At 41.4% G+C, this 17,500-nt stretch overlaps 1 protein-coding gene across 11 annotated transcripts in view; it reads right to left on the bottom strand.

Moving 5' to 3' along the window:
- LOC129177920 (adhesion G protein-coupled receptor L2-like) overlaps positions 1–17,500 on the bottom strand; it is a 133,216-nt gene that overhangs the window by 47,558 nt on the left and 68,158 nt on the right. For all 11 annotated transcript variants that reach the window (XM_054769539.1, XM_054769542.1, XM_054769540.1 and 8 more), the window contains exons 5-6: positions 15,460–16,260; positions 1,032–1,331 (exon numbers count right to left, since the gene is read on the bottom strand). In XM_054769539.1, the coding sequence (XP_054625514.1) occupies positions 1,032–1,331; positions 15,460–16,260 (1,101 nt within the window). The remainder of the gene's footprint in view (positions 1–1,031; positions 1,332–15,459; positions 16,261–17,500) is intronic.

Here is a 17,500-nt window from a genome sequence, read left to right as displayed (position 1 = left end):
AACATTGCTTCTTAGTTATTTTCTTGCACTTCATTAACTCTCCTAAGTGTAAGGCAGGCTCTTTTGGTGGAAGTCCGCCAAGAAAAAGAAAAGCCGTCACCATGAAAATGAAAATGAACATAACAAGCGCCACAGAGAAGAGAAACACCCACCAATATTGGCTGCACTTTTGGTCTTAATCGCTCGACAGTCGTGCCAATCATTAAGGATAAAGATTTATCTTTGAGCATTTTAAAGCATTTGCTCCTATGAAAGCATCAGTAACAACTAAGCGATGCATGATCATATCACTGAGATGAGAATCAATATCCCAGTGAGCCTTACGTTGATTCAGGAGAAGGTTAAAAGATTGTTTTATTTGATCTACTGCTCTTCTACTTCCTCCACCCAATAAGTCACAAGGATAAAGGTAAGAAATTGTTCTCTTTTTTTTAAATTACGGTTTCATTTAATTCTTGCATTTCATCTTTTAATTACTGTATTTTTATGTCCTTCATGTACTCTGTGTATGGTGCGTGACTTAGGTGTGAATTTAAGTGTAAATTAGGCATAAGATCCGACTTTCACTAAAACTTGACTTGCATCACAGTCGAACTTGGACCACCTGTACATCTCTATAGACTAGTATCAATAACGTATGTGACAGAAAGTATCAATTCCGGTATCGGTTTGAAATGTTTTGTATGACCCACACCAAGTCTGTCCTTCTTTTGTGTTGTACAAAAGCTACAAAAAAAGGTCACAAAACGTAACCACAAGTTAAGCCTTTCATTCCTATCTGAACTCAGGTCTTGTGATGCTTTTTAGCATTTTTATGCAACTTTTGAGGCATATTCTATTGAATTTGAATATTTCTTTTAAGCCTAATAATGTATAAAGTACACTTGTGCTTTGTTTCATATGATGCAAAAATAAATCCTTTGTAAGGATGTAAGGAGACAAAAAAAGCCCACAGGGAGCAAAGTCATGGCTAATCAAGCTGATGAGAAGTCTGCTGTTAGCTAAACGCTCACACCATGTGGTGGGCTCACCTCTGGTGCCTTTGGGGCAGGGTCTCTCCACAGTGGTGCCTGTGTGGGTCTGGGGCCAGTCGATGGCCCTTCTCCTGGTGGCCTCACAGAAGCGTCTGGGCGTGGGTGGCAGCTCTGGCGCAGTGGGCTCCACTGTTGCTGAGCCACGGGTGTCCTCAAACGGATCTCTACCGTCCCTCGGGTCCGCTCCTCCTGCTGTGGTGTCACCTTGTCTCTTGGCGGTGGGCGCTGCTGTGGTGGCCAAGATGGTGGTGGTCATGGGCAGGGAGGATGAGGCGGGGAATTCTCCCACTGGAGCCACTAGAGCCAAAAAGATGTTAGAGATTAAGGGTGTACTCACACTGAGCATTCATTCTATGGCCTGTTTTCCCGTCCTATCCCTTTCATTCTGTTTTATAACTGCAATGTCCCTGACTCTGCAGACTATTTCCAGTCTTATTTAGAGTAATTCTTTCTACTGTGAAATGTGTTCATTATCATTATTTACTTGCGAAATGATGTCTTTATCACACACATAAATGTAGTCGTGAGTAGGGTTGGGCATCGAGCCTCAAGCATTGATGGGAACCTGCACTAACATTGCAATTCTCTTCGGATTTTTCACATTTTTTTATTTCGATTCCTAGTTTCAATGCTCACTTCACAAATAGACGTGAACACCAATGAAGAAGAAGTGGCTAAAAAGTTTGGCTTACCATCATAAAAAAAGAGCGGTCGGCTCAATGCAACATTTGCAACACAATATCATGCAAAGGAGGGTCAAGGTCAACATGATTAAACACTTCCGGATTCATGGCGTGGAAATAACAAGAATACCTCGTCCTGGGACTTCCTTGAAGAATCAAGGACATCAAACAATAAACAATTCGGCGTAAATAAAGGACGGGAGCTACGGCTCTAGGAGGTAAGTTTATTCACCTGCACAGCTAGTCTCGTTTAGCAACAGTCAAGACACCTTCTCAACCCACACAACACACTTGCGGCCTTCAAAATAAGAGCTCCGTTGGCTACATCCTGTTTACTTATAACAAAATAAGGGTGTCATAAAAAAAATAGCTTACACCAACATTGAGGCAGCAAACAAAGTATACTAGTGCTAAGTGATGACATTAACCAGTGTACTTTTCATATACAAGTCTTTCACAAGTTGTTTGAAAAAACACGGTAAGATTGGCCGAGTGTGTATACACCCTCAGATAGTGAAATCAAACAGAAATCCCTCTTTTGGCATTTTTGTCCACAAGCCCATAAATAAGACAAACACATTTTGACACCAAAGTGAATGCCTTTGCAACAGAGTGACTACCTTGAATTGATTAAATGTCAACAGTGAGGACAAAACGTGTTTGCGTTTGACCCCTCCCAACCCCCCCATCTCACTCACTTTGATGAAGCTGCAGCATGGAAGGCAACACAAAAAACCTCATACATCAGCAACAACATGATTACATTGTATTGAGTCTGCAGCGGGCGGGCCTGCAAAGTGAATCTATGCATGAATGTGGCCGCGCGTGTGCGTGCAAAGGCCGCTTGATGTTTGCTCCAGACTGCAGGTGCTTAAAATCCTGGATGCTATCTCCTGCAGAGAGCCTGGAGATAAACAGGAAATGAGAGCAGAAATGGGAAATCTACAAATGTTGTGTGCAGTCAGAATGACCAATAAGAACATACAAGGTGTGTGTGTGCGTGTGTGTGTCTGTGTGTGCGTGGATGGTCACTTGTCTCCTGCGTGAGCGATTGCACATTTTTCTGCACACAACAACAACTGGATAGTCCTTGGAGATAAAAACAGCTTCCCACAATGAGGTCTGGCAGAATGAAAGGCCCAACGGTGCCGTCTTCAGCATCCCAGGGCAATTCTGTGAAAATGCAATATCATGCTATCTGACACTCCATTATCAAACACATATCTCCATTTCCCTGGGGGGGGGGACTCCGACGAGCCCCATGTTGTGTTCACACTAATCAGCCGCTCAGGGGGAGTATCTGATTTTTTTCCCCCCTTCAATGTGAAATATTTGAGTTTAGTACAAAGCCAATATGTGGTCAAGAGGCCACAGCTGCTCACTGTGGAAAAAAACCCCCAACATATATACATATACATATATACATATATATATATATATATGTACACACACACACACACACACACACACACACACACACACACTCTCTCAGACCACCCTGTTGTGAGGCTGAATTGTGACATTTTCCACTACGACCTTTTCGCTTGGCAGGAGACGTGGCTAATTACCTTACACTCATTCAGTCATTGTGTGCGTGCCACACTCCTGCAGGTCGGCCTAACTTCATGTGGCTACTATTAAAAAGCCAGGGTGAGGGGTTAGCATGGTGAAAAGCGCCGGTTAGCACCGTCGTGCTATGAGCGTGGTAAAGAAACTAGGTAAAATGCATTCTTAAAGCAGAATGTAATCGCAAATTTGACAAACTTGTAAAAGAGTTTTACACCCAGCACTCATTTATCTCGCCTTGTTGTGTTGGAAGCAATTGTCGCCCTCTGATAATAATATTCCAATATCAATATTCCACCTTTGCAGGATTTTGGGTAAAAGCCACAGGTGGATAAATGACGGATTTACTGTTATGGCTTTAGCTACAATTTTGCGGCATCACTGTGCAAACGAGGCAAATAACTGTGTGAAAAAATGTATATAATGTAGTAAAGATAAAAATTGTAAATATAAAAAAATTTAAATATCACAGTAAATATACAAATTGCACAAATACAACTGAATCAAAAAGTTAACAGAAATGCACAGTGGTAGACAATGGAGACAGGGCTAATCCGATCCGGTATCAATATCAGGTTTCGATACCTGTGTAACTGATGTATCAGAATTGACAAAAGCCCCTGTGAAGATTTACGATCCATGAGGTACCCCTGTGCTTTAATGCTGTCAGCAAACATAGCTGGAAGAATATCAGAAAACACAGCCAAACGTGTATTAGCGAACATAGCTGTCTCCACACATGCACTGCAGTCGTTCTCCTCACTCGCTCCTCCCACACAAGCGCTCTGCCTGACGTGTCCAAGGCCACACAAAACAGTCGGGTGGCTACAATATCATTTTTGCCTGTAGAAAGGAGTTTATTACAGCCTCGAACAAAATCAACAACAATTTTAATGTTATGTGCAATTGCTGATATTCTTTTGCCGTGGTTGCATATATATATATATATTGTTGTCTTGTTGTTGTATATATATAAATTGTCCATAGGTATGAATGTGAGTGTGAATGGTTGTTTGTCTATATGTGCCTTGCCATTGGCTGGCGATCAGTCCAGGGTGTACCCCGCCTGTCGCCTGTCGCCTGAAGTCATATTTCATCATTTTCAATCGTTCTTTGTTCACGTTCCTTGCTCATTTATCTCGGCTAATTGGTTCCATACCCGGACATGTTAAGTGAATTTTCGTGAAGTACGATTCAATATTAATAAATGGAATATTTTCATAGTTAGAGCAAAGGAAACTTGTTTATGACCGAAATACGTTTTGAACATTATTAGAGCCCTGAAGGCATGAAATAACACCCCTATAGTCACCTCTACACTTGTATTACCCAATATAGTAGACAAATAATAGAAAATAAGCATAATTAGACATAAATAAGAAACATTTTAGCTTTTGACAGCGCACTTCCGGATGGCTTTTGTCTCATCAATGCAACGCTACTGACACCCAAGAGACCAGAGTAGAATACTACTCTACTCTCGCTGCTCACGGTTAAGAAAAGAGTCACGATACACTTCAATCACTTTATTAACAAGCAGAGAACCCATGTAGTCAACATTCACACAGGAGCTGCTGTTGGCCACACTCTACACTGCTAACCTGGTGCTAGCACTCAGCTAACGGTCAACTCAAGCCAGCTGACGTTACACACGTCACTTCCCAGACCCCGCTTCCTAAAGGAGCACACAGCACATTACACTTCATATCACGTCTTTTGAATGCCTTATATTTGTGTTTTCATACATTTAGCCATTTTTATGCTTGACAAGGCTTAATTTAGGCCATGAATATGTGCAATTTGCTTAAATATGCATATTTGTTTTTTACTAATAATAGACCATATTGAAACGTAAAACAGCGATCATTTATTAATTAATACATTTTTTTTTAAAACGCGATAGACTGAGGGTGCAATGTTCGAACTGCGATGTAGCGAGGGACGACCATAAATTTATTGGAGAGCACCTAGCGTCCAACAATCATTCAACTACACACACAGTATTTACAGCTCCTCTCCTGGTTGTAAACATGGGATTAATCTGTTGAGTCATGTGTTCCTTCCATTTGTGCAAGCGTGGCATAACTGCACCCCTCTTCGTGGCAGTGTTAGCTCCACATTATGTCAATATTTGGGATTATTTTACCTTGACATCAGTCATCAAGAGGCAAGCGGGAGGACTGAGGTAAATGTGCTTTCCTTCGCAAGTGTACACAGAGCACGAGCCCAACAGCTGTCCAACACTATTTTCAGATGCAATCGATTGGACAACTGAAATGTTGTGCTGTGTTTTATGACTCCTAGATATCACCTCTAGATACTCTTAAATTAGAGTCTTATGAGCTCTATTTGTTAGCATTATTATATTTGTCCAAACAAATATGCCTTTAGTTGTACCAGGCATTAAAATGGTTCAACAAACTGAAGAAACAAGGGTGGTCTAATCATTTTTTTCCATGACTGTGAGTGAGTACAACCCTCACATTTCAGCAACCATTTTATTCTATCTTGTCAGGGGACAATACTATAGAAAGCAAAGTTGGATATACATTAGATTAGTCAGTGTACAGCTTGTACACCAGCATGGTCTAAATACCTGGACATAAATATGACTTACTGTACGTCTGGCTGAGAATATACCTGGCCAATCCACCACCTTCACATTCACCTTCCTCAACAAGGTGCTTGTCATCTTGGAGGTGTGTTTGGGCTCCTTATGTTTTGCCACAGTACATGCTGGAATTCATGTCTCCCCTCAATGAACCACAGCTCCCCAGTGCCAGTGGCACTCGTGCAGCTACCACCACCGTACTTGACTGTGGGGAAGAAACAGTTTTCTTGGTACTCATTTGTGTTGCCAGCTTTTTAGACAATAATGACTATGTGTTGACTCATTTTCAGTGAATAGTAAATCTATGCTGCTACACAAGCTGTACACTGACTACTCTAAAGTATATACAAGTTTCCCTTGAGAAGATGTCCCTTGAGATCATTTACTATCATAAAAATGTAAGGGGTGTACTTTTGCGAAGTATTGTAGTGGGTGATGATGCATTTGTACACTTATTGTGAGATCTCTATACGTTGAATGCATGCAATTTCCTCCTAATAGCCAACATCAGATCTCAAGAGCTGCACCAATTAGCTGCCATCGCTCTCAAGAGGTGATGAAGTCACTAGTCAGCACATGCAATACGAAACCAGTGCCATATGCTGCATAGTATAGCACCAATAAATAATGTAGGAGTTAGACACTGAACAAACGTCACTCAGCTGAACGGAAGGGAAATTATATGAATTAATCAAGACATTGGAGATGAAGCGTCATTAGGGTTTATCTCTTTACAGCCCCCTAGGGCTGCTTACTGGGGGAGATGACAAACCATTTTACAATCAGATCACCTGTGTTGTGCCTCTGCGTATTTTGTGTTGCTCATGTGCTAACCATTTGTTTTAATAACCCAACTGCCGTCGACATCAGCAAGCTATCTGAGCAGACGCGAGGATAGGCTTTTAAGCCTTTTGAGGAGACAACAATGACAACCCAAAGCCCAACAAGTGGCTTTCATTGTTTTACATTTGGTAAATGCCTGACAAGACTAATCGTACGGTTGTAACAGCTGAAAAATTACAAACAATAACCGTCACAATGCAGCAAAAATATAATTAGATTGTCAAAATAAGTGACATTATATTTAGTCACCTGGGAAAATAGCGTCACTCTGTTGGCATCCCTCAGAGTAGATAAAATACAATTAAATAAACTAGGTAATGGGCTAAAAAAAGAAAGTCTAGCAGCTAACGTAAAACAAACTAAAATGTTGTTTGTAATATTTATATTATACAATAGCTCTGTACAAGGACAATATACACTACCTCGGTACAAATACAATAACAATAATCAATGGAAAATGTTCCCATTTAATATACAGTCGTCCATTGCTACATGACGGTTCGAACATCGTGCCCTCACTCTATCACGGGTTTTCACAAAATAATTAATTCATAAATAGTCGCTGTTTTGTGGTTAAATAAAGCCAATTATTCATAAATAGTATGCATATTTAAGCAAATTTTACTTAAACTTTTTCAGGCATACAAATAGTTAAATAAATTAACTAAAACTAAAGTACAAATACAAGGCCGAAGAATCATTCTAATTGTAAATGCAGTACTGTATTCTAAATTGGCCAATAGCTCATAAGAGTTACATTTTTTGGCAGTCCAGTGCTATAGATATTCATGTAAGAATTTAAGTGATTTTGGTTATTATCAAGAAAACCATGGAAGTTGCTAGATATTGTCTCTTAAATTAAACTCTTATGAGCTATATTTGTTATCATCATTATATTTGCCCAAACAAATGTACCTTTAGTTGTACCAGGCCTTAAAATGGATCAATAAACTGAAGAAACAAGGGTGGTCTAATCATTTTTTCCATGACTGTAAGTGTTGGTGTTCAGTGAGACACGGGCCAGACGTGATCGCCAGAAAAGGATTAAATTATCTCACAACAGGCACAATTATAATAACATAATAATCACAATAATAACAACACGGGCTACTGCGGGGGCCATTACCCACGACTAAAACTCAACAACGTCACTTCTTGCCCTCTACACATCTGTCCGCCCACAATTAAGGTCCGCTAGGGAACACATTTACTGTGAAACACACGAACAGGAGTTTTAATTACTTCTTAAATGGCTTATTTACTCTAATTATGTCTACTCTATTGGGTGGGGGTGGGAATCTCTGTCCACCTCACGATTCAATGCGATTACGATCCAGAGGCCTGCGATGCGATGAAAAAACGATTATCCATGCATCTTGATGCATTTTTTTTGTGATCAATAGTTTGTCCGTTTTTCATGCATAATTTTTGTTTTATATATAATTTCTTTTTAATCACTGTGTATTCCTAAAACAAAGCTGTATGCTCCACCCACTGAGACGAAGAGACTGTATGACTGACAAAAGGGCTCACTCCATTCATGGCGTTCTATGGAACAAAGGCGCCAAGGTGCTGAAACCAATGCAAAGAGTGAACCCTCTTCCTGCCTGTTTGGAGGCAGGAGATGAGGATATATTGAGGCCAGCAACATTATCGAGTTCTTTTTCATTTATTGTGTGATTAATTTATTTATTTATTATTGTCCCAGGCCTAGTGCCGAGACATTTGTTTTGGAATGAGTAATCTCGCAAGATCTTGTGACACCCATACTCCTTACCCCTATTACAACATTGGTTCTGTTGCTGTTGTGTTGTGCAGTATACTTGTTAATAAATAACCATGTGGTCAAAGATCTGCGTTTTTCTTTCTGCTTTCTCATGCATTCCAAATCATTATTAAAATTAAAAGTGAAGTTGTTATATGTAAGGAGTTTTTAATTCGGGCCGCATCAGTGGCCTACTAGTTAGCATGTTGGCCACACAGATTGGGAAGATCTGGGTTCGAATTTCCGCTTGGGCATCTCTGTGTGGAGTTTGCATGTTCTCCCCGTGCGTGTGTGGGTTTTCTCCGGGTACTCCGGTTTCCTCCCACATTCCAAAAACATTCATGTTAGGTTAATTGGAGACTAAGAATGTGAGAGTGAATGGTTGTTTGACCTATATGTGCCATACGATTGGCTGGTGACCTGTCCAGGGTGTACCCCGCCTTTTGCCCGAAGTCAGCTGTGATAGACTCCAGTGATCCTAGTGAGGATAAGGGGCATAGAAGATGGATGGATGGAGTTTTTAATTCACCTCCTCTTCTTTGCGGTGTAGGTAAATAAATGCTCCAGCTATAATTACAACATTCCCGGTAGTCACTTTTTAGCCAAAATAATACATAAGTATCTGCCACAGAAGAAGTAGAGTTGACATGTTATGGCTTATATCTGCGAATTACAACTCTAAGATGCCACATTTTGTCTTTGCCTCGCTTTTTTCACCTCGAGGCAAAGCTAGTAATTAATGACAGAGAAACAAATCCCACAAGACATGAATTTTACATCATGCCTGTTCTCTTTTTCTATGCTGTTCCAATCTTCATCCGAGGTTTGTGGCGCGCGAGGCAAAAGAAGATGATTCATGTTCCGTTTCTAACTTAGGAATATTATTTCTGGAGAATCGGCGTACGATTCATGAGGCTTGCTTCTTTTACTGACACTTCTTTAAAGAACAGCAGACAGAAAAATCTCAACTGGCCCTATCTGGTGTCTTCGCTAGTAATTTATGAGGCCTGAAACTGAATATGGCAGTGCTGCAGACGTAGCACATTCACACTGAAGAAACGAGGCTAACCAGTTTACAATAAAAACAGGCACAAAGATAGCTCTCCGGACAGAAATACGCTCTGTCGGCTGTGTCGACAACAACCGCCGAAGCATACATCCCGCCCTAATCCGGCTGGTGTTGAGCTACGAGACCAACAAGCAGAACACTTTGCAAAGCTTTAATGCATTCATGCAACTTGAAGGCTCACCTGGAGGCATCATTCAGGGAAGACCAGCGGGACGGCATGCAAAATGCCTGTAAAAACATGAGCTCTGCATCGAGAAGCAGAGAGTCGGGTTTAGTTTGACATTTCAGTTCACAGCAGAGCCCCCATTTGTGTTGCCAGCTTACACCAAGAGGCCATTCACTTTAAGATCTGGGATCAATGGTCCCCTCAAGACAAATTAATTTTCTCCTTGCTCCTTGTTACTTTCAAATGCTCTTCTGAATTATCCTACATTTGCACATCCGATAGGAGACCTTTGCAGGTGTGGCTTTGCTTTTAATTGGCATGCGCTGCTTTTTAAAAAGACCTCTGAGGGTGAGGTTTTCCTTCCCAAATATTGATCCACGCTGTTTTGTGTTCACAATTCATTTGTGGACATTTTCCTTAATAACGTGTGAACTCTTAGAAAGAATACACAACCCCCCGGATCAATACCGAGACTGATGTTTGCTAATCACATCAATCAGGACTAGAATTAGAAAGAAAAACCTGCACATCAAAGAAATTACTACAAGCTGATCAATCTCTTTCATTACTTTGCTAGTGTGCGGATTTACGCTAAAAATACTTCACTTTACATACAATGGCTGCGACAAGCCACAACAGAAGCTCTGGCAATAAGACACCATTACATAGAACCCAGTGAAGGCAGGATATCGCCGTAAGCGAGTGAGCTTCACCACAATGACACGGCATCCTAGCGTCTCGTACATACCTGTCTGACATTGCTTTTCAACACAACAGGCCGAGAGACGTGAGTGACGTGATAACCTTCACAACCAGCCCATGATACCACCAAATATAGGCAGGATAACTTCAATTACACATTCTGTTCCAGGGCCTTTTATACAGAACAGTCACCTGGAAACGACGTCTATGGGCTGTAACACTGCGGCTAGCCAGGTGGGAAGTATCTAGAAAGGTGTGATGCAAATTTGCTGGGCCATGGCGAAGGTCTGCACTTGCTCTACCTATTGAACGCATCAGTTAAAACATTAAAACTACAGTACACGATTTTTCCAAGAGGAGATTGAGGGCAGCAAGAAAACAGGGCACTGCAGCAAAGTGGAGACTGCGGAGTATACTACTGTCATATCCTGGCACAGCAACAGCGGAAGTGTTTGTCATTTCTAGCAGTGTATCTTCAAATGTTCCAAAAAACATCCTCTTTTTGTCCATGAAAAAGCGTTGATAGCGAGTACAGCTGTGCCGAGTAGCCACTGGGCAGGGAAATAGGGGGGCTGAAACCAATTTTAATCTTCAAACCTCAATTGCACTGCCGTGAAATGTTGCGCCTCTGACAGAAAAGGACACTCATTCTTGTATTGTCATGACATTTCAATAAAGAAAAGGAAATACACTTGGAGTCTCAATGGTTCATGAATCTTAATGGGAACAATTAATTCTTTTTATGCCTCAAGTGTCCCTCTGATTCCAGGCAGTGACATTATTTCACCACCATTAGATCACCTCGCAGAATAGGCTGTTTGTTGGCCACGATAAACCCTGACAGCCGCATAAAGATGTTGAAGGTGTACATCTTATAATAAAAAAAAGGGGGGGGGGGGTATTTTCAAGAGGATAGGAGAACCTTTAGATGCTTCTTTTCAGCAAAATGTTTCAGAAAGTTTGCATAAAAACACTGCTACTGCTGCTGTGAAGAAGCATGTCTTATTTAAAAGAATAAAAGGTAGTATCCATACTTAGAATGACGAATAAAACACAGATTTGAATGATTGAATGTGCCATTCCCGCGACAAGTAGCAGCTTCAAGGTAATGTGGTATTTATGTTCACCGATGCATAACAGTGGCTGAGAGAGCAAATGAGACCATTCATTGAAAAAGTTTCACAATGGCCACCTTCCTTCCCTTCTACCTCTTCAGAGACAAGAAGTGTAATTATGAAAATTCCCTTGTTAATTACAACATATACATATACATCAGGTATGTTAACAGCTGAGCAGGCGGCTCATTATGGCTATTTTTTTAAATCCACATCTATCTGCTCTTGATTGAGACTTTGGTTTGCAGCTGCAAAATTAGGTGTTGGACATTCAGTTTACTTACCTTACCATAATTTATTATTTAATTATTTTTATTTTTAACTTTAAATATTATATTTGTAATAGGGCTGTCAAAAATAACGCGTTAACTGTGGTAACTAATTTATTTCATTAACTATGTTACATTTTTTAGTGTAATTAACGCATGAGCACCAGAGCAATCACGCCTCTCTGTTATGGCGGCAGACGGGTCCGTCGTCATAAGCACAGTGGACTGTCCTCACACAGTCACACAGAGCCTGACACTGTTTTAGATTTTTTTTTTTTTTTATGTGGAAATAGAGACAGTCGCGGCAGGAAAAATACACTTCTAATAGTGGAGCAGGCAGCAGTGGTCTGCCTTTATCTCCAACCATTTTCATGCTAGAACCGTTTCAAATAGCAATATCAAAACGGAATATTTTCTTGAAAAAACTCTGGCGCCTAAAGGGTTCATTCAGTTGTACAATATGCTGGAAATTACACTGAAAAATGTAATTTACCTTAAATTACATGATGTCTTTGAACACAACCCCTCATTGCTCATAATAACAAGGTTTGAAAGTGTGATTCAAATGTTCTACTACTATTGAACAGACTAGAGTTCGACAAATACATTTTTAGACTTGTGTAGTATCTTTTGGCTTGATTGACATATTCAGTTCATTTGGAGATGTTAATACATACAAATATATATAATCCTGTCCTGTCATTTAGCTTTCTCTTCATTAAATACAGTAAAACTGGGTATATTTCACACATAGTTGCGAAATGTGATTAATCATGATTAATAAAAAAAAGCCCGGATTAATCTGATTAAAATTTGTAAACATTTAACAGCCCTAATTTAAAATTATTTCATATGTTTGTACTAATTTATTATTAATTTAATTTAATTTCAATTTACTTAATTACTTCTTCTCAGACATGTTTTATCAAAGAGGAGACTGAGGGCAGCAAGAAAGCAGGGTGCTCCAGCAAAGTGAAGACTATGGCGTATAACACTGCTAAGGCAATAGCAACAGGGTAAGCGTTGGCATATTTGTTTGTCGCCATGCTCTGAACTGAGGCTTTGGTTTGCAGACACAAAGTTGGATGTTGGGAATCCAGATTCCAGGCTAGGGTGGGAATACAAACAGACAGTGCAGACAAGACGTCACAGTTCAGGGGAGAACACAGCTCCATTGAGATGTCGACAACCCCCCTTCAACAACCCTGCGTCAAGAATGCTGAGCATCTAGAAGTTCCGAATCATAATCTGGCAACTTGATAGGATAGTAGAGGTATAACAGTACATGTATTCCTAATTGGATTTTTGGTACAGTATAGAGGTATACCGAGTTCTCACATGGAACACATTGAGTGAGAGACAGGAAGAGCTTGAAAACCCCTGTACACTACTACAGCTGGTTAATCTTGCAATATACTGTATATATCGATATTTTGTTTCCAAAGAAAGTATACATTTTTCAACTGCAAATATCGATACATTAAGTAAGTCCCATTCAAATCCTCCATGTTCCACCTGGAAGAGCCGCTAGTGTCGCTATCGAGCATGTCGATCAAGTTACTCAGACACTGATGCCTTCCACTTCCGGTTCACGCAGTCAGCGCAAGAGACACAATGGCGGCAGTAAATAATAGTCCAGCACCTGAGTGCTTAAAATCAGATCTGTGGGAGCATTTTGGCTTTAAAAAAGAGGGTGACAGTTTAGAAAGAGGTATGGCGGTTTGCAAGCTGTGTCGTTTTAATGTAAAATAATCAGGACATACCACCAGCCTTCAAGCCCACCGCAAATCACACACGGTCACAACACGGACAAGGTAATGCTAGCGGAGGAACCCAAGAAAATTCTGCGGAATGTTCTAAAACGTACCATGCTCAGCATGATCTGTTTACTTTCTGACCAATGGGAGCCATATAATGTGTAACTGGTGCTTTCAGACCAAAATCACACTGTCCCTTTAAAATCCTTCAGAAAATGATGTAAGTGTATCGAATCGTATCTTCGGCCGAATATTGTGATATACATCGTATCGTGAAATTAGTGTATCGATACAGCCTTATACACTACCATGACGTAGAAGCCAGGTCAAGATGTTTTGTGCGCCCTCTTCATAAACCAGGCTTAGCTGAGATAATTACGGCCATTATCAGTATGATGTAAAGTCACCTCTCAGCACTTCACAGATTAATTTAAGCCGACAAGATTCCTCACCGTAATAGATCTTTGCCATTCCTCTCACTTCATTCCAAGAATGGCACATTGCATGAGTCAGCCTGCTGGTTAGAAAAATATTGTGCTCAAAGAGGAAGGTCATTTTCTCCTAATCTATCAAACACACACTGCCATGGCAACACAACTTCAACACAAGGAGGAGAGGATAACTTGTGTCATAAAAACCAAGCAAAATAGTTATATATATATATATTTATATATTGCATATTCAGGAATTAGAGGGAAGGTCCAAAAGGCACAGTGTTCAAAACGAGGTTGGTGGATTAATGAATTTGATAGGGTCTGAGCCTTAGCTGGAGTGAGTGCCTTGGCTCGCCTCATGGTAATTAAAAAGAGGGGTTTAGTATAGCGATGCAATCGCCACTCGGGAACCGCCCCTCATTCCGAGGTGTATCTGTAATTTGTGATTGGAAATGAGGCCTTACCCCGACACTGGGGATCGCTTTATCACACCTCAACTGCATCCAAAATTAAAGGCAGTCTCGTGTGACATCCCATGGTGCAGTAAGACAATGTTAGACTTAGTGTCTTATGCCTCATTTTTCAGCACTCATTTCTATTACAGTATACCTTCTCTTCTGAAACGTGAATACAGTATATTACGATACTCTACTAGTACTATACAGCTTGTACAGGAGTATAGATTCACTATCCATTGAAAATGACACAGCCATTATTGTCTAAGTAGCTGGCAACACAAGAGCGTAGCAAGGTAATTGTGTCCGGTCGTGGCAGGGCCGTGGTCTCGGGGTGCACGAGTGCTGCCGACACTGGGGGAAAAGGGGAAAAATGAGTTCCAGTATGCATGCACTGAAGCACAAAATGAAAACTGGACCAAAACACGATAAGGAGCCCAAACACACCTCCAAGACGACAACTGCCTTGTTGAGGAAGGCAAAGGGGTTGAAGTGGCCATGTCTGTCTCCTCCAGATCTGAACCCAATTGAGCACCTATGGGGCATCCTTAAGTGGAAGATAGGTGAAGGAATACATGGTGTCTCACATCCATCAGCTCCACCAGTGATGTCATCATGGAGGAGTGGAAGAGGTTTCTACTAACAACTTGTGCGGCTCTGGTGAGTTCCATGCCCAAGCGGATTAAGGCGGTGCTATATAGCAATGGTGCTCACACTACACATTCACACCAGAATTTAGACATGTACCCTGTGTTGCCAGATATTCAGATAATGTGTTGAGTCACTTTTAATGGATAGTAAGTGTATACCGCTATGCAAGCTGTACATTGACTACTCTAAAGTATATCCAAGTACCTTGTCCCTTGAGAACATACACTGTGCTGAAATGTGAAGGGTGTACTCACTTTGAGACAATCAGTGTAGCCCCCAAAGTGGTACTACAGTATTTGAAGTTCTTTAGAGATTCCACTCCACAAAAGCAGCCCTCACCTTCAGCGGGATCCGGCGGTCCGAAGTCGAGGTCGTAGCGGAGGACATAAAAGTTATTCCACACATACAGCTGGTTGTCCCTGGGGTTGTAATCCACGGAGGTGATGTACTGGTACTGGTTGGGGAAGGCGATGTCCGTGTACTCCCCTTGGTTCAGCTTGGTGTTGTAGATGTAATCTATCTGACTTCTGCTGCTGTCGCTCTCACCCTCCTCATAGGTGGAGCGCACCACGTGCAGCACGCCGCACACCATGAAGGCATTGGATGCTGAGCGCTTGTCATAGGCCGTGTCCCATGTGGCCTCGAACCGCAGCGTATACGGATTGAGCTGGCTCACTACAATGCGCCCGTTATTCTGCTCGGTGGCATAGATCACCCACAGGCCTCTCTCATCCACCGCCAGGTCGATATCCGTTTTGCCGCCCCAACGGTATGGCGACGTGTCGTGGTAGTTGGCATTGTTCACAATGGCTTCGCCGCTTTTGATGCGTGTGCGCAGGTCAAACTTGACAATGTTGCGAGTGCGCTCCTTGTTGAAGAAGATGGCGCCGTCATACGCCACAAAGCCGGTGCCGTCGACACGGTGCGGCAGTTTATATGTAGTTGTCTGACGGTTATTTTGGAAGTCCTCCAGAGAGGCGTACTCGATGAGTGTGTCCGTGCGGTATGGCGTCCAGGGCATGAAAAAGACCTTGTCGCCAGCTTGGAGGGGATCTTTGCACCACGACCCCGCTTGCTGCTCTGCCTCGTAGAAGAAGGTGGCGTCTCCTATGCCCTTCAGAGTCCCAGGACAAATGAAAACTAGTGGAAGAGAAGAGAGTGAAGCAATGACAATCAGGGATCACATCATCAGGGTGTGCACTTGTGGCTATCATCATTCTTGCTGAGGACCAAAGAGACTGTTTGAAGGAATATAAAACCTGTAAACGAATGACACAACAAAGAGCTTGGGGTGTACGTGGACACATGCATACTGCAAACATGACAGGGGTCAAGAACCACAACTGTGAGGCTCGAGGTCTTTGTGAGAACAACAGGTTGTCAATGGCGGGTGGCGGCAAAGCAAGCGAAAATGGAGGAGTGGCACAGGATTGTCACGACATCATCAGGGCACAAGAAGGACCACTGATGGCTGAGCAAGATCATGGCATGGAAAGGTTCTCCTAATTGGTCCTTGTGGAATGAAGGCCTTGTCTCGACCAGCCATCACTGATGTTAACGTGACAACACGTGCTATGGGGTCAAGCAAACTACATACAGGGTTCATACTGTTTTTCCAAGGCTCAATTCAAGTTCAAATCCAGTCGTAGTTAACTACATATTGATACCTGAATAGAGCGGAACACACTGACAGATGTATAAGTTGGAGTTTAAGAAAAAATAAGCATAAAAATATGCTTTGAAAGTTGATTTTGAGAATTTGAGACCTTTGCATAGGTCCTGTTTTTTTTTTTTTTTATATTGCCACCACAGAAGCAAAAATGCTTACTTATTGTGGTGCACAGGTCTCTGTCGTAGTTACTTAGTACAATATGGCTCCGTCGACACTAATAATAACAACATAACAGAAAATAAAGGTGAGTACAAAATGTACCCTTTTTAATACTAGGAATGGTTGACTTCTTATTACATTTGTATGACAGTCAACCAAGGTGTTATAATGACCACAGTTTGACTCTGGGACAGATGAATTCAATTTGCATATCTGATGGGAAAAATAGATTGTATGCATAAAAATTGGCTCTGCAGTGGTTCACAGGTCTTAATTTATTTTCTCCACATAAAAGGCAAACTATTCAGTCCTTTGTTGTCAATAATCAATGTACTGACATTGTTAGCATTTCAAGCACTTTGGACAATATTTTTTTTCTTCAAGTTTAGGCCTAATGAGACTTTGAAGCAGTAGTGAGAACCCTGTAAATAGTAGTAAATACACAAGTCATTTTTTAAAGGGTTCTTACCAGTGCTATTCAACTGGCGGCCTGTGGGCCAAATTCGGCACACATTAGACCGTCCTGTAAATTCAGTTCAAAATTTGAGA

This window comes from Dunckerocampus dactyliophorus, chromosome 2 (genome assembly GCF_027744805.1).
Source record: "Dunckerocampus dactyliophorus isolate RoL2022-P2 chromosome 2, RoL_Ddac_1.1, whole genome shotgun sequence".
NCBI classification, from domain to species: domain Eukaryota; kingdom Metazoa; phylum Chordata; class Actinopteri; order Syngnathiformes; family Syngnathidae; genus Dunckerocampus; species Dunckerocampus dactyliophorus.
This window is presented reverse-complemented; position numbering and strand designations above follow the sequence as displayed.